Source organism: Panthera pardus, unplaced genomic scaffold, assembly GCF_024362965.1.
Source record: "Panthera pardus isolate Hobbes unplaced genomic scaffold, ASM2436296v1 HiC_scaffold_6, whole genome shotgun sequence".
NCBI classification, from domain to species: domain Eukaryota; kingdom Metazoa; phylum Chordata; class Mammalia; order Carnivora; family Felidae; genus Panthera; species Panthera pardus.
Genome location: NW_026526991.1, coordinates 6,602,142 through 6,616,220, shown reverse-complemented (window position 1 = coordinate 6,616,220; position 14,079 = coordinate 6,602,142). Strand labels below are relative to the sequence as shown.

The 14,079-nt window shown below is 47.9% G+C and overlaps 1 protein-coding gene across 4 annotated transcripts in view; it reads right to left on the bottom strand.

Annotated features, from left to right (window-relative positions):
* The window catches only part of ATXN10 (ataxin 10), a 167,409-nt gene that overhangs the window by 123,667 nt on the left and 29,663 nt on the right, over positions 1-14,079 (bottom strand). For 3 of the 4 annotated variants that reach the window (XM_053895388.1, XM_053895386.1, XM_053895387.1), the window contains exons 4-5: positions 3,833-3,929; positions 1,463-1,621 (exon numbers count right to left, since the gene is read on the bottom strand). In XM_053895388.1, the coding sequence (XP_053751363.1) occupies positions 1,463-1,621; positions 3,833-3,929 (256 nt within the window). The remainder of the gene's footprint in view (positions 1-1,462; positions 1,622-3,832; positions 3,930-14,079) is intronic. The other variant, XM_053895389.1, reaches the window with a different exon arrangement.

Sequence of the window (14,079 nt, the reverse complement as noted above, 5' to 3'; positions counted from 1 at the left end):
TCCCCTGCTTGCTCTGTCTCTGTCTGTCAAAAACAAATAAAAATGTAAACTAAAAAAAAAACCTCACTGAAAAAATTAATAAGACCTAAATAAATGGAAAGATACCTCTACACATGGACTGGAAAACTTAATCTAGTTAAAATGGCAACATTCCTCAAGCTGATCTACAGATCCATGTCATCTCTACCAAAACTCTAGCTGCTTTTCCGAACGAGCTGAAAAGCTGATCCAGAAATTAACATATAACACAAGGGACCCAGAAGGGCCCAAAAAATCTTGAGTAAGATGAACAAAGTGGGAAGACTTAAGAGTTTTCTGATTCAAAACTTACACAAAGCTACCGTAATCGAGATAGCGAAGTACTGGCTTAAAAGAGAAAACAGAAAGCAGGAAACAAGAACAAAACATACAAAAACCCTGATCAGAGCCTCAGGGAGCTCCGGGGCAACCAGAAGACTAAGGCGACATCAGGGAGCAGGGACTGCTCTGGCCGCCTCCCTCCCACACGTGCATACAGGCCAAGCGGACAGAAGCCCAACACCCTGTGATCCTCCCACAACTCAGGGACGGCAGGCCCGAGGCTTCGGAGGCTGTCAGGGACGGTCAGATGAGGGGCCGTCCTGACGAGATATGGAGCGGTCTGCCCAGCCCCTCAGAATATAAAACCGCTTCAAGCAACGTGGCATCCCGTTGGGATGACAACGGTCGTCCCAGTCATCCGGCCCCTTTTCAGCATGTGGGACGATGGGACTCACGGCTTCTCCTTTTCCTTGTCCACAGGATAACAAACCGTCTAAATCTAACAGTGGCTTCTTGGGTCTTAAAGGATCACAGTCAGCCTCAGCCGTGGCCTGATGTGGAGTCCCCACAAGAGAGCGGAAAGATCACGGGGCCAAAAAAGCGTTCAGACAAATAATGGCCGGAAAGTCCCCAAATCTGGCAACATAAACCTACAGATTCGAGAAGTCGAGGGAACCAAAGAAGATACACTCAAAGAAATCCACATCAAGACATCATAATTAGGCTCCTGACAAGTCAAAGAAAAATCTTAAAAGCGATTGGAGGGAGATGAGGCGTTATGTACGGGGCCAGGGGATGGACGGACACTACGATGTGGACGACAACGGATGTCTCGGTGGAACACGAGCCGCGAGACACGTATCGACGTCCGATCCGTAACGAACCATCAGGCGCAGGCACGGCGGTGTGACCCGGACGACCCCAGAGGGCTGCGTGTCCTCAGGCTGCGCCCCGGGCCTCACCGCCTCCCAGGACCCCCGACTCGCCCGTCACCCCACCTTCCCCAGCCTCCAGGTGCTGCCCAGACGCTTTCTCATTTTGTCCGTATCGTTTAGCGTCAACTTGCTGTTCAGCTACCGGAATTCAAACTCTGGTTTGCTCCGCAAGGAAAGGGATCCGCTCGGATGTTCTCAAGCAATCAGACTGCCAGCGAGAGACTTACGGCCATTCCGACTCGGGCTGCCTCTGGTGAGCTTCGACGACGTCAATCGCGATGTTCAGATTCTCTTCCAGTTCTTTCATTCTCTCAGAGTTCAGGGAGGTGAACAAAATCATTGACGAGTAGGCAACAATTTTCTTGTCCGGATGATTTAAGCAAGACCTTCCAAAGAAAGACATCAGGGCATTAGCCCCATTGAGCAATATGGTAAAATATGGATTCTGACAAACAACAATCACCCAATTAACAAATGCAGTGCATACTGATGTTTCTGAGGATTTAACAAAGAATGACAACACTTTGAGACAAGTACCTTATCTACTGGAAAAAGAGCAATCTAAAACGAGTCGTGACACACTGTAGCCAAAATTAAAGACGCAGCGGACTTTAGGACTTGAAAGCAAAAAGCAAACACCACCCGATTAAAGGAAAAGATAAATGATGACATCTATAAAACGTGAAAATGTTCACTCTTGTTAGAAAAAAGAAACCAAAAGGTAAAACGTGAGGCCCCGTTAACTACGGGCACTCCTTTCAGCATCACGAGGGTCGGAGGGTTTACGGGAACGGTGGAGAGATGGTACCCTGGCAAGAGTGGAGCCAAGAGCGTCAGGGTGAGTCCCGCCTCATCACCTCTCAGCTACGCGATCTTAGTTAGGAAGGTCGCTGAGTTACCCACGGCCAATTACGCCCCGGGTTGCGCACTACGGCAGGATTTTTCTTTCCAGTTCCACTTCATCATACTCTCCCGGAGGAGGTATTATCCATACGTTACAGACAGCGACTGGGACTCTAGCTGCCCAAGTGCACAAAGCCAGTACCTCTCAAAGACGGAACTCAAATTTGGTTACATTTGTCTCACAAACGCGCGCAGAGCGCAAATTACCTCTTTCAGTGTGTTTTCTGATATAAAAATGGACTACGACGACCTCCCCGGCCTATCTCACGGCGCTTCCGTGAGGATCAGATCTGACCCCGTAAGGAACACCACCGCGTAACCTGTCGCGGCTTCTCTGCCCTGTCCAGGTGCCTCTGTTCTGGGTTTCCGGGACACTCGGATTTGCTCGAACCGTGTCCGTCTTACACTACGGTGTGCTCACCTGTTCCTTTATCTCCCCCAAAGCATGGGCTTTTGGGGAATTATAAATAGATCTAAATTACCCAAATTCCACTCACCTAGCTCAGAACCACAGATACTAGGTGTTCAAAATGTTTTAAAGGCAGGGATTCTCAAGAATGAGCAATTTCTATTTCTGTAGCTCGAATTCCACAATTCTTTCCTTCCACCTAAGCTCAATTATCGTAAATCATAAAGATTTGGTGCCTTCAACTCTCATTATTTGGAGGAATTTGAGAGCCAGTTATCGACTCAAGCGAGCTAGGGATCACACTCGAGTTTATGTGATCCTGACATCATACTTTACACGGAAGCCCAGAAACCCGACACGACCGGGGAAGGCAGCAGGGCGTTTAGGCAGCAGAGCACCGCCTTTGGACCCGGAGAGCAGCTCTGCCCTTGACCAGCGGTGAGCGTCGGTCCTCACCCCGCCCTGCACAGGACAGGATTCCTGCCGCTCACAGGACAGGAATCGCCCGCACGGAATACCCAACCGGGGCGGAGAAACAGCCACTGCTCGGCCGCCTTACTGCTGCCACGACCACGGACACCCCTCGTGGGCCACGGGGCCTGGACTAGAAGCCAGGCCGCCCACTCTGAGACAGCGCTTCCTACTGCCTACCCTGCCTCCGTTACCCACTCGCCTTCTATCCCGGTGCTCAACTTTGTGTGAACTAACAGAAGTTGGTCAAAACAAAGTACCAAATCACCAGGAAAAGCACCGCGAACCAACCTAGACAAACGGATTGGCTGTGCCCATCTTACCGCTCTTCAGATCTACCCAGACAGCCTTGTGCTGGGCACATAACAAGTGCTCGATGGATAAATAATGACCAATTCACTGCCCATACTCCAGCATTTTATGGCTTGTTTTCTTACGAATGTGTTTTCCTATAAATCACAGTGAACTTAACAGTATTTCTTACTTTAATCAAAACTCTTATTTTCTTAAAAAAAAAAAAAGCTGACATACAATAAAGGGCATAAATCTTGAGTGTACAGCCCAATAAATTATTAGATGTGGATATAACTCCATAACTACCATGCAGGTCAAGACACGGAACATTCCCAGAACCCCAGGAGACTCCCTCGTGCCCTCTCCCGGCTGGTGCCGATCCTGCCCCCGCCCACCACCACCAAGGGCCATCCTCAACTCTCTGACCAAGGGCTAGTTTTCCCTGTTTTTGAACTTCACCTAAATGGAATGATATAACCAGTCTTTCCAGAATGAGAGAAACTTCTATCGATATACTCACAGAAAGAGTTCTGGGAAAGCGTGCACCCACACGACAGACTGCGAATCTTCATTCCGTGAGGCGATGTTGCCTAGAAACTGCAGGCCACAGCGAAATGCTGACGATTTATAAAAATAAGAAAGATACAATTTAAAAACTTGTTAACACACCAAATAAACATATCTTAATAGAAACCATTCCACGTCATTAAACGGGAAGTTTCTGTTAACTTCTTTTAACTACATAAGTCTCTCACCGCGATGAAACTTTGGGCGTGACGTTAATATTAAAATGCCTTACCAAAACAACGTGCTCCATACAAACTGAATTAACTTCTTTAAAAAACTGTAAATGTCAACACAATATACCTCTAATTTACATTAACTATCACTGGACTACGTGCTCCAATTAAGAGTTACTCTTTGACCGGATTTTTAAAAATCTAACTTAATGCTACTTAAAACAAAACATCTAGAATATAATACTATAGAAATATTAAAAGTTAAAGAATAGCAAAAAGATGTATTAGGCAAATACCAGCTAAACAGGAAGTCACAGACCCCTTAAAATGAGACGTAAGAAACATTAAGGCAAACAAGCATTATCATTTCAGGGGCGCCGGGCTGGCTCAGTCGGTGGAGCACAAACTCTTAGTCTCAAGGCTGTGAGTGTGAGCCCCATGTTGGGTGTGGAGACTGCTAAAGAAAAGAAATAAACTTCAAAAAAAAAAATGATTTCAGAATGACAATTCACCAAAAAGATAATAATTATAGACTGTAATCATAACATGGCCTCAAATATATATATATACATATACACACACATATATATAATTAAAAGAAAAATTAACAAAACTACAGAAGAAAGAAAAAAAACCCACAATTAAACTCTGCAGTAGTAATACAACTTTCCTGGTGACTTATAAAACAAGCAGACAAAAAACTAGTCTATGTAAAAGATTTTAACAGCATTTAGTAACAACCTAGTTGACACATTCAGAACATTTCACCCGATAAAACTAGAGCATATTGGACAACACCCACAACACTGACAACACACAGTGCCGGCACGGATGTGAGGGACAGGGACGCTCACGCACGGCTGGTAGGGACGCAGAATGGTACGGCCACTGTGAAGGACAGTTCAGTCCCGCGGCTTCTTACAAAACCACGCACACGCTTAACACACAATCCAACGATCGCAACCCTTGGTATCTACCCAAAGTGACCGAAAACTTATGTCCACACAAAACCCTGCACATTAATATTCACGGCAGCTTCACTCATAATTGCCAAATGAAATTATGAAAGCAACCACGACGTCCTTCCGTACATGACCAGATAAAGGAACTGCAGTCCGTGCACACAAGGAAACGTTACTCAGCACTAAAAAGACACGAGCTATCAAACCATGAACACACATGGAGGAAACTTCCATACAATTACCAAGTGAAAAGGCCACATACCGTATGATCCCGACTGTGACGTTCTGGAAAAAGCGAAACTACGGACACAGTAAAAAGATCTGTGGTCGCCCAGGACCAGGGCAGGGACAATGAACAGGCAGAGCACAGAGGACTTTCAGGCAGTGAAACTATTCTGCATGATTCTATCACGGTGAATACACGTCACTGCACATACTTTTGTCCAAACCCATGAAATGTAAAACACCAAGAATGAACCATGATGTAAACTACGGACTTTGGGTGATAACAACATAACAAATGCATTACAGATGACCCTTGAACATGGGGCGGGGGGGGGGGGGGTGGTGGGGGTGGGTAGAGGAACTGATCCCCACACGGTCGAAAATCCACAGATGACCTCTGACTCCCCTAAAACTTAACTATGAATAAATAACCTACTGCTAACCAGAAGATTTATCAATGACATAAACAGCTGATTAACATATTTTGTACGTTGTTTCATACACTATATTCTTACAATAAAGAAAGCTAGAGAAAAGAAAACACTAAGAAACTGACGGGGCAGAGACAATACATTCACAGCATGTTGTGTAAAAGTCCATCTGCGAAGGTGAGGAGCCGCGCATTCAAGCTTATGGCTCAGGATCAGCTGTCACTGTGGCGCCACACGTGAAACGCGAGGGAGGCTGTGCAGGGGCAGGGGCAGAAGACCCACGAGAAATCTCTGAACCTTCTCAATTTTGCTGTGAACCAAAAACTGCTCTAAAAAATAGTCTGTTAAAGGAAAGAGTAACAGGAGAACACAACTGTGCACCGGCCACAAACACAGACCTGTGTGCAACTCCCAACGTAGCGTGAATGTGCGCAAGGCACGTGACCTCTGTGAGATCCAAGTTCCCCCCCGGAACGTGGACAGTCCCTGTTTTGTCAGTCATAAGGATGACACGGGAACCTGCTAGCACAGTTGAACGTGCGGGAGAGAACGCAGAAAAGGCTCACCTGGCCACCCTCTTTACTGGCACAATACGGACTTGATAAATACTGGTTTAAAATGTCAGGTTTCCAAATGTTCCGTGAAAACATGTGTTTGTTCCTGGGGTCGGAGACTCTAAACAGACACCGTGAGCGCTCACTATATACGCACTCGCTTATCACAATGCTTACTGTACTACCGTATGGAGAACCCTACTGCCGAGACAGGTGCTTCTATCCTCGTTACAGAGCACAGCAGACCGAGACCCACGGCGGTTAGAAGGAATCTGACCCAAGTCACACAATCACAAGGTATCGCGATTCCGGATTTATTCCTGCGACCGTATCAACCCAATACGGTTGTCTCGTGCTTATCCGAGCACCCACTTGCTTATACGTGAAGCTGATTAGCGAAAAGGAAAAATGGGTTTCAGCCGCAGAGCGTATGGTCTTCCCAAGGACACACCGCCAAGCACTTCACCACGTGCCGGAGAAAAAGACGAGTCTCCGCGCACTTTCAAAGACTGCCATACAGACAGTGCTCGCTTCCTACGTGGCAATTACACCTACGTGCGAGTATTTGGGGGAAATTAGTCCCCAAAATGATCGGAAAGTCACCAGGTTTAGAACAAGAAAACAGACCCCTAAATAACCTGTGGGGACAGAAAAGAAATCACTACGGAAATACAATATTTCAAACCAAATGTTAACAAAAATACCTCAAACCAAAGCTTCGCGATGCAGCTAACACAGTACAGAAAGGAAAACCTTTTTAAAGCTTTAAAATGCGTATTTTGGGGAAGAATGACAAAAATCAATGAATACCTGCTTCGAGAAATTACAAAAAGAATAAAAATATCCCAAAACAGGGAAGGAACAAAATAAAGATTAAGAGCAAGAAATTATTAAAACTGACAGCAGTCATAAAAAGAGGGTATCAGGAAATCGAAAACGTGACTCTTCAGAAAGCACCATACAGACCAACCTTTGGAAAAACGGGTCAAAATGGAGGAAAGGCACAAAGGACGCCGACGTTACACGTTCAGAAATGACAAAGGCGAGGCTGCCAAAAGAGAAAGTCAGAAGATATCACAAATAACATGAGGCCACACTGTTTGCAAACTTCAATTAAATGAACAAAACCCTAGAGCACAGCTAACACAAACTGTCTCTGTAAAATATCCAGGGAACGCCCGCAGAGCGCGACGGCCACGAAGGGAACTGAAGCGGCAGTCACATTTTCCCACAAAAACACATCCTACACCCAGACGGCTTTCCCGCCAGCTCACATTCAAGGGAGAAAGACTTCCAACTTACACAACCCTTCCAAGGAACGGGAAGAGAGAGAGCAGACCCTCAAACCAAGCCGGTGCGGCCAGCCTCACTGGGACCGATACCCAAGTTGAACACGCACACTATGAAAAAGGAAGAGAACAGAAGGTAAAAACGCAAAACCCGTGTTTCAGGAGGAATCTCGTACCAGAGAGGAAGCTGCACTCACACCCGCACCGCAAACTGCTCTACCCTCCCAGAGTCGAACTTTGTAAGTGACCGCATCAACCTACAAAGGACAAAACGATCCGATCATCCCGAAGACTGCAGAAGACGTAGCTGGTGAAATTCGACACCCGTTCATAATTTTAAACAACAAGCCAAACTGAACAACTCATAGCCACCGAGGAACAGAGGAGGGCTTCTTTACCCTAAAAATGGGTCCCCAACACAAAACGCAAGGTGCACGTTATGGTTAACAGCCAGATGGAGAAGGAGCCTTCCTTCTGAAAGGGAAGGAGACGGAGGTGCCTGCTATCACCACTTCCAGTCCACACTCCCCTGACGATCCGGGCCGGCAAGACAAAGAAAGGCCAAACGCTGGAGAAGACAACACTGAACTGTTTTTTTGTTTTCCTCTACAGTTGAAAGGTCATTTCTAATGTATGTGGTCAACACTTTTAGGCGTACGAGTTGTCTGAATTAGTAAGTCCCAAAAGCTTCTGGATGCAAAGTCAATATTTAAAAAGTCAGTAATACTTCCATACATATAGGGAACGAGCAAAAAAAATCAAGAATGGAGCCTATTCATAAAAGCACCAAAAATGGGGCGCCTGGGTGGCTTAGTCAGTTAAGCATCCGACTCTTGATTCTGGCTCAGGTCACTATCTCACGGTTCATGGGTTCGAGCCCCACGTCAGGCTCTGCACTGGCAGCATGGAGCCTGTTTGGGATTCTATGTCTCCCTCTCTCCCTGCCCCTCCCCCGCTCACATCTCTCTCTCCCTCTCTCCCTCTCCCTCTCTCTCTCTCTCTCATTCTCTCAAAATAAATATATAAACATTAAAAAGAAAAAAGCATCAAAAATGTAACTAAAAATGATGCCCAGTGCCACTAAGAAAAAAGATTCTAAAACTTGATCGAGTAAAGAATTATACCACGTTCACAGATGAGAGGAATCCGTTTTTCTCTAGAGATCAAATGCAATCTGAGACTAAATTCCCCACAGGGTGTGTGTGTGTGTGTGTGTGTGTGTGTGTGTGTGTCATTTTACACATCAGAGAACATCTATATGCTTGTGTGGGCATCTCTAATCTGACAAGATGATTCTAAAATTTATGTCATGATATAAACAGCCGACAGCTGAGACGCTGTTGAAAATCACGAGGTAAGAGGATTTGTTTTCAGAAAACAGTAAGCAATGGTAGGTACCAGTATAAAAAATGGAAACTGGGCTCCTGCCCCACACAACACAGAAAATTCAACTCCAAGTACTAACCTAAGCGTAAAAAAGTGAACTAGAAAGCTTTTAGAAAACAACACTGCAGAGTAAGATATTTTAAACAAGACACACAAAATAATACCATAAAGAAAAACATTAACCACCTAGACTACATCAAAACTAACACTTTTTTCTCAAAAGTGTTAACATCCTAGGGTTCAAAAACAAAAACTATCCATAGAACAGGAAAAGATATGAATGAACACGTAACGGAAACACGTAACTACCGCAGGATTTGAGCTTTTGTAAGTCGGTAAAAAGACAGACAAATCTGATTTGAAAAACGGGAGGGGGGGATTTGAAGCAACGCTGAATAAAGATCTCCAAAAGGCAAAGTATAGAAAGTGCTGAACCCCATGGAAGAGGCCAAGATTCTACTACACACCCGCCGGACTGGCAAAAATCAGCCAGATGACACCCGAGCGTCTATGAGAAGGTGGTGCGGCGCAGCTGAGGGCTCTCTAAACCCGGCGCCTCCCGGACATCCCCGGGAGCCGTGCGCGGGCCGGGTTTACTAGGTTTCCGAGCGGGCGCCGGTCTCGTAAACCCTCCACCGCCTGCCCTGCCAAAGGGCAGACGGGCCCTTCCGGGAAGTCTCCTTCGCCGGCTGGCAAGTTCGGCATCGCCAGGCTTCCTGCAGCACGCTGCTTCTCCGGCATCCGCCCGCTGCGGTCGAGTCTCTCCAGTGATTTGCTCCGGCAAATTGTGACCAACCGGGCGTGTCCAGCAGCCGAGAACTTCCTCGGGATGCTTCTGAGCAAGTTCCGAGTCAGGATACCTCCCTGTGAACGACCTGCCCCTGCACCCCAGAGGGTGGATTTCCAGCAAGTTCCGCCGACACCGCCTCCCCACGACTTCCCCACCGGCCAGATCCTCTGTTGTTTTTGATTTGTGTGTGTGTTTATTTATTTTTGAGACAGAAACAGGGCATGCGCGGGGGAGGGGCAGAGAGACAGGGAGACACAGGATCCGAAGCAGGATCCAGGCCCTGAGCCGTCAGCACAGAGCCCAACACAGGGCTCGAACCCACGAACCGTGTGAGATCATGACCTGAGCCGAAGTCGGACGCTTAACCGACTGGGTCACCCAGGCGCCCCAATCCTGTATTTCAAGACTTTGTGACAGTTAGCAGTTCTTTACATGAAATTGTCCCCGTTCAAGTTATGGCGTTCAAGTTTCCATCTCCTGGACGTGCCCTCTCCAGCAGAGCAGATGGAGAGAAGGGAGAGCAGGAGGGAGGAGTGGGGAAGAGAGGGAGGAAGGCATAGGGGGCCCCTGTGGGAGCAAGAGAAGAGGCACCAAGCACAGGCCTTAGAGCAGGATCATAGCTCAGGCAGGACCTCAGGCGAACAGAACCGAACTAGTTGTTTCAACGAAGAAAACTTGCTATCAGGGATCAGATACGCTGCAAAGGCAACACTGAGGTAACACAGACACCGGGGCTACAGGAAACAGCTACCACCCTCGGAACCGACGGCACCAGGGGGAGCTTCTGAGAGCCCAGGACCTGCAGGGGCTCCGCGGGGCTGGGAGCCAGGCCCCTGGGGAAAGGGGCCGCCCGGTGACCGCGGATGCCTCGGGAGCACAGGGGACACCTTAGGGAGGGGGCGTGGACAAGGCCTGGCCAGCTGATGACGGTCCCCCCCGGGGGAAACAAAACGAGGCCGACGGGGAAAGCAACGGAAGGTGGGCGCAGGTACGGCTCTGGGAGGGAGACGCGAGTGGGGAGCGAGTCCCTGCCTCCTCCTCCCGCCTGCCGCTCAGCTGGGCCCGACACACGGACGCCCGGGCCCGGCAACGCCACACAGGACCCGGACGCCAGGGTGAGTGACAGTGGCCGAGGAGCCAGAACGACGTCCAACGCACAGCAATCGCTCCCGTGATGTGCAGGTGGAATTTATGTGGGTTCTTACTGTATCTTCATAGTTAAGGCGGACGGCACCGTCCACATTTCACAGATGAAGAAAAGAGGCACAGAGCGAGCACATAAATCAGCGGCCAGTGAGGGGCCGGCCACGACTAAGGCTGCGCTGCGCGCCTTCAAGGCCAGCCGGCTGATGGGAGCGAGCCGGTGTCCGTATGGTTCACACGGGCACCGCAATGCTGGCCGGGGAAATACTTGAAATACTTCTGTCCTTTGCGGTAACCAGATACTCCCCCGAAACGCCAGTCCCAGCCCCCTCCTGGCGACACACCCCATACCTAAAAGGCCCCTGCTGGCCGGGCCTCGGCCTCCCAGGGCCGCGCCCCAGCTATGCGTGGCATGCGTGCCGAGGCGGAGACGCCCGCGCCCTGCTGTTTGCTCACTGTTTTGGAAGCGGTTCACGTCGGGGCCAGCGCAGCCCATGCAGGCGGAATGGCATGTGACGAGATCCTGAGCGGAAAGAGACCGAGACGCTTCCGAGGAAGTAAACACCAGCACGGGTTGAGCGCCAAGAAGCGAGGGCTGAGGGACAGCGGCAGCGAGAACGGAGGCGGTAACTGACGCTTGCGGAGGATCCACCGGGAGCACCTCCTCTGACCCCCGCGACAACCTGGGAGGCAGGTATTGACATCTACGCCTTTTACACGGGGCAAACCAGAACCCCATCACACAGCCCGCCCCGGGGCAAAAGCAGCAGCAGGCGGGTGGCTCTTCCCCAAGGGGGGAATCGAGGCTGATCAAGGTAACAAGTCACAGGAGAAGGAGCCGAAATGAAAGATTTTGCTCCCCGAAAGGATCCCCCCGCCCACCCATCAGCAACCAGAGGGCAATTTTAAGAGCGGGGGGACTTCCGAAGTCTTTAAGCTTTCTAGGCCTCTGCTTTGCCAGAGGAGGGGGCCGGCCTGCTGTTCGGGGCCCAGGGCTCCCGTCCTCTGTCCTCAGGCTCTCAGGGGATCTGGCCTTCCCTTCGAGTCCTATCACCTGATCCCTGGCTGAGCACGGGACGCGCTGTTCCTCCAACACCTCAAAGGCAGAGTAGCCACGAACATGAAGGAAGATAAGGTGTGTAATGTGCCTGCGCCCCTCACTTACACAGTGATTCAACGATTCCTGGCTCAAAGATGGCCGAGCTGTGGCCGGGGATCGCCAACACCGAGAGAAGGACAAAAAAAAAAATACAAAGGAAACGATGAACCAAGAACTTCAAAACTGAACAGAGTTAACATTACGATCCAAAAGACGCAAGATCTAGAATTCCAAGTACACAGTCATTCCCATACGTACAAACACTGAAAAAGGACTAAAAAAAGTCAAGTGTTTGTCTAAAGCAGCCTGCATGTACACGATGACTATTTTTCTTTCCACTTTCCTGAGTTTTTAAAAATTACTCTGTAACAAGTTATGGAAAATGGTTACAGTGAAAAGTTAGATCCTCATTTTTAATCTTAAATCACAATTTAAAATGCCCTTTATATTTTCACTGAGTATTTTAGAATGTTAACAGCCAAATCTTTGTAAAATTGCCCACACACACACACACACACACACACACACACACACACACACGCCAACAATATAAGTTGGTCTGGAAGCCAACTGACCTAACAATTCATCAGGCAGCTAAAAATTAGCACTCTGAATCAGAACACGATTCCAGGAAGGAAAAGGTTTAAAGATGTCCTAGCGGCAAGAAAAGAAACCCCAGACAAGTACAAATGGCCGTTTACTTTGACCAAACAGCTTATCAACTGATCTGTGTAAATATTGCAAATGTTACAAAGCCCCTCAAAAATCCCAACATTATTTTTACAGATTAGAAAATAAAGGCCAAAAACAACACCAATAACTCAATTAAAATAACTCATGCTTGTGTTTACATAAAATTTGATGAGCATAATATATTCGTCACACCACTGCAATTATTCTCTGAAAATAATACTCTAAATATTATTTTGACAATGTAATTACAGTTTTTACCTCAAGAGTGGTAACAAAAAGCTGGCACAGATACCCTGCTAAAAATCCACAAAAAGACGATTCTCACAGAGAAACAGTCACAACACAGTATGGGCGCTTTATTAAGAACCAGAATACTTCTGGGGCGCCTGGGTGGCTCAGTCAGTGGAGCGTCAAACTTCGGCTCAGGTCATGATCTCACGGTCCGTGGGTTTGAGCCCCGCGTCGGGCTCTGTGCTGACAGCTCAGAGCCTGGAGCCTGCTTCGGAGTCTGTGTCTCCCTCTCTCTCTGTGCCTCCCACTCTCACACTCTGTCTCTCAAAAATAAGTAAACATTAAAAAATTTAAAAAAAAAAAGAAAGAACCAGAATACTTTTTACAAGGCTTATGTTACGCTTGAACTAACATACTATAAAACTTCTTTAAGTTTCATTGTTGAGTCCAAATTTCACTGCTGAATTCCAAATAAATTCAGGAATACCGTGAACTGCCTTTCCCAAGGAGTGAGAAATACCTTTTTGACGTCCCTTCTCCTCCTTGCCTCAGTAATATCCTCCCACTCTGCCTATAAACACACGTGATCCGCCTGAAGCCAGCACAACCGGAACTTACAGACCTAAATGCGTGGAGAGACGGTCCACATTCACGGACCAGAAGACTCAGGGTCACGAAGATGGCCAGGTGTCCCCAAATGGATCTACAGATTCACCGCAATTCTCAGCATGCACAATATACAAATAACTCTTGAAATTCACCCACAAAAAAGACAAACAGCCCGATGAACAGCTGGGCAAAGAACCTGAACAGACAATTCCCCAAAGAAGATCTACCAATGGCCAAACCAGGCGCCTAAGAAGGTGCTCGGCATCATTCCTCAAGAGGAAAACACAAATCGCGATGAGACACCACTGCACAAATGTCAGCATGACTAGAGTCCAAAAAAAATTTAAAAAAGGAAAATAAACGTCGGCAGGGACATGGAGAAACCGGAATGATGTACGTTCTCAGTAAAGACGAAAAACAGTTCAGCCGCTGAGAAAAGTCTGGCAGTTCCTTGACAATTTAAATATAAAACTGCCCCAGAAATTCTTCCTGATACACTCAAGGAACAGAGAACGGTACTCGGATGGGACACATCCGCGCCTGCTCAGAGCAGCACCGATCCGAACAGCCAAACGGTGGAGACGACCCCACGTCCGGCACTGAGTGAACAGACAA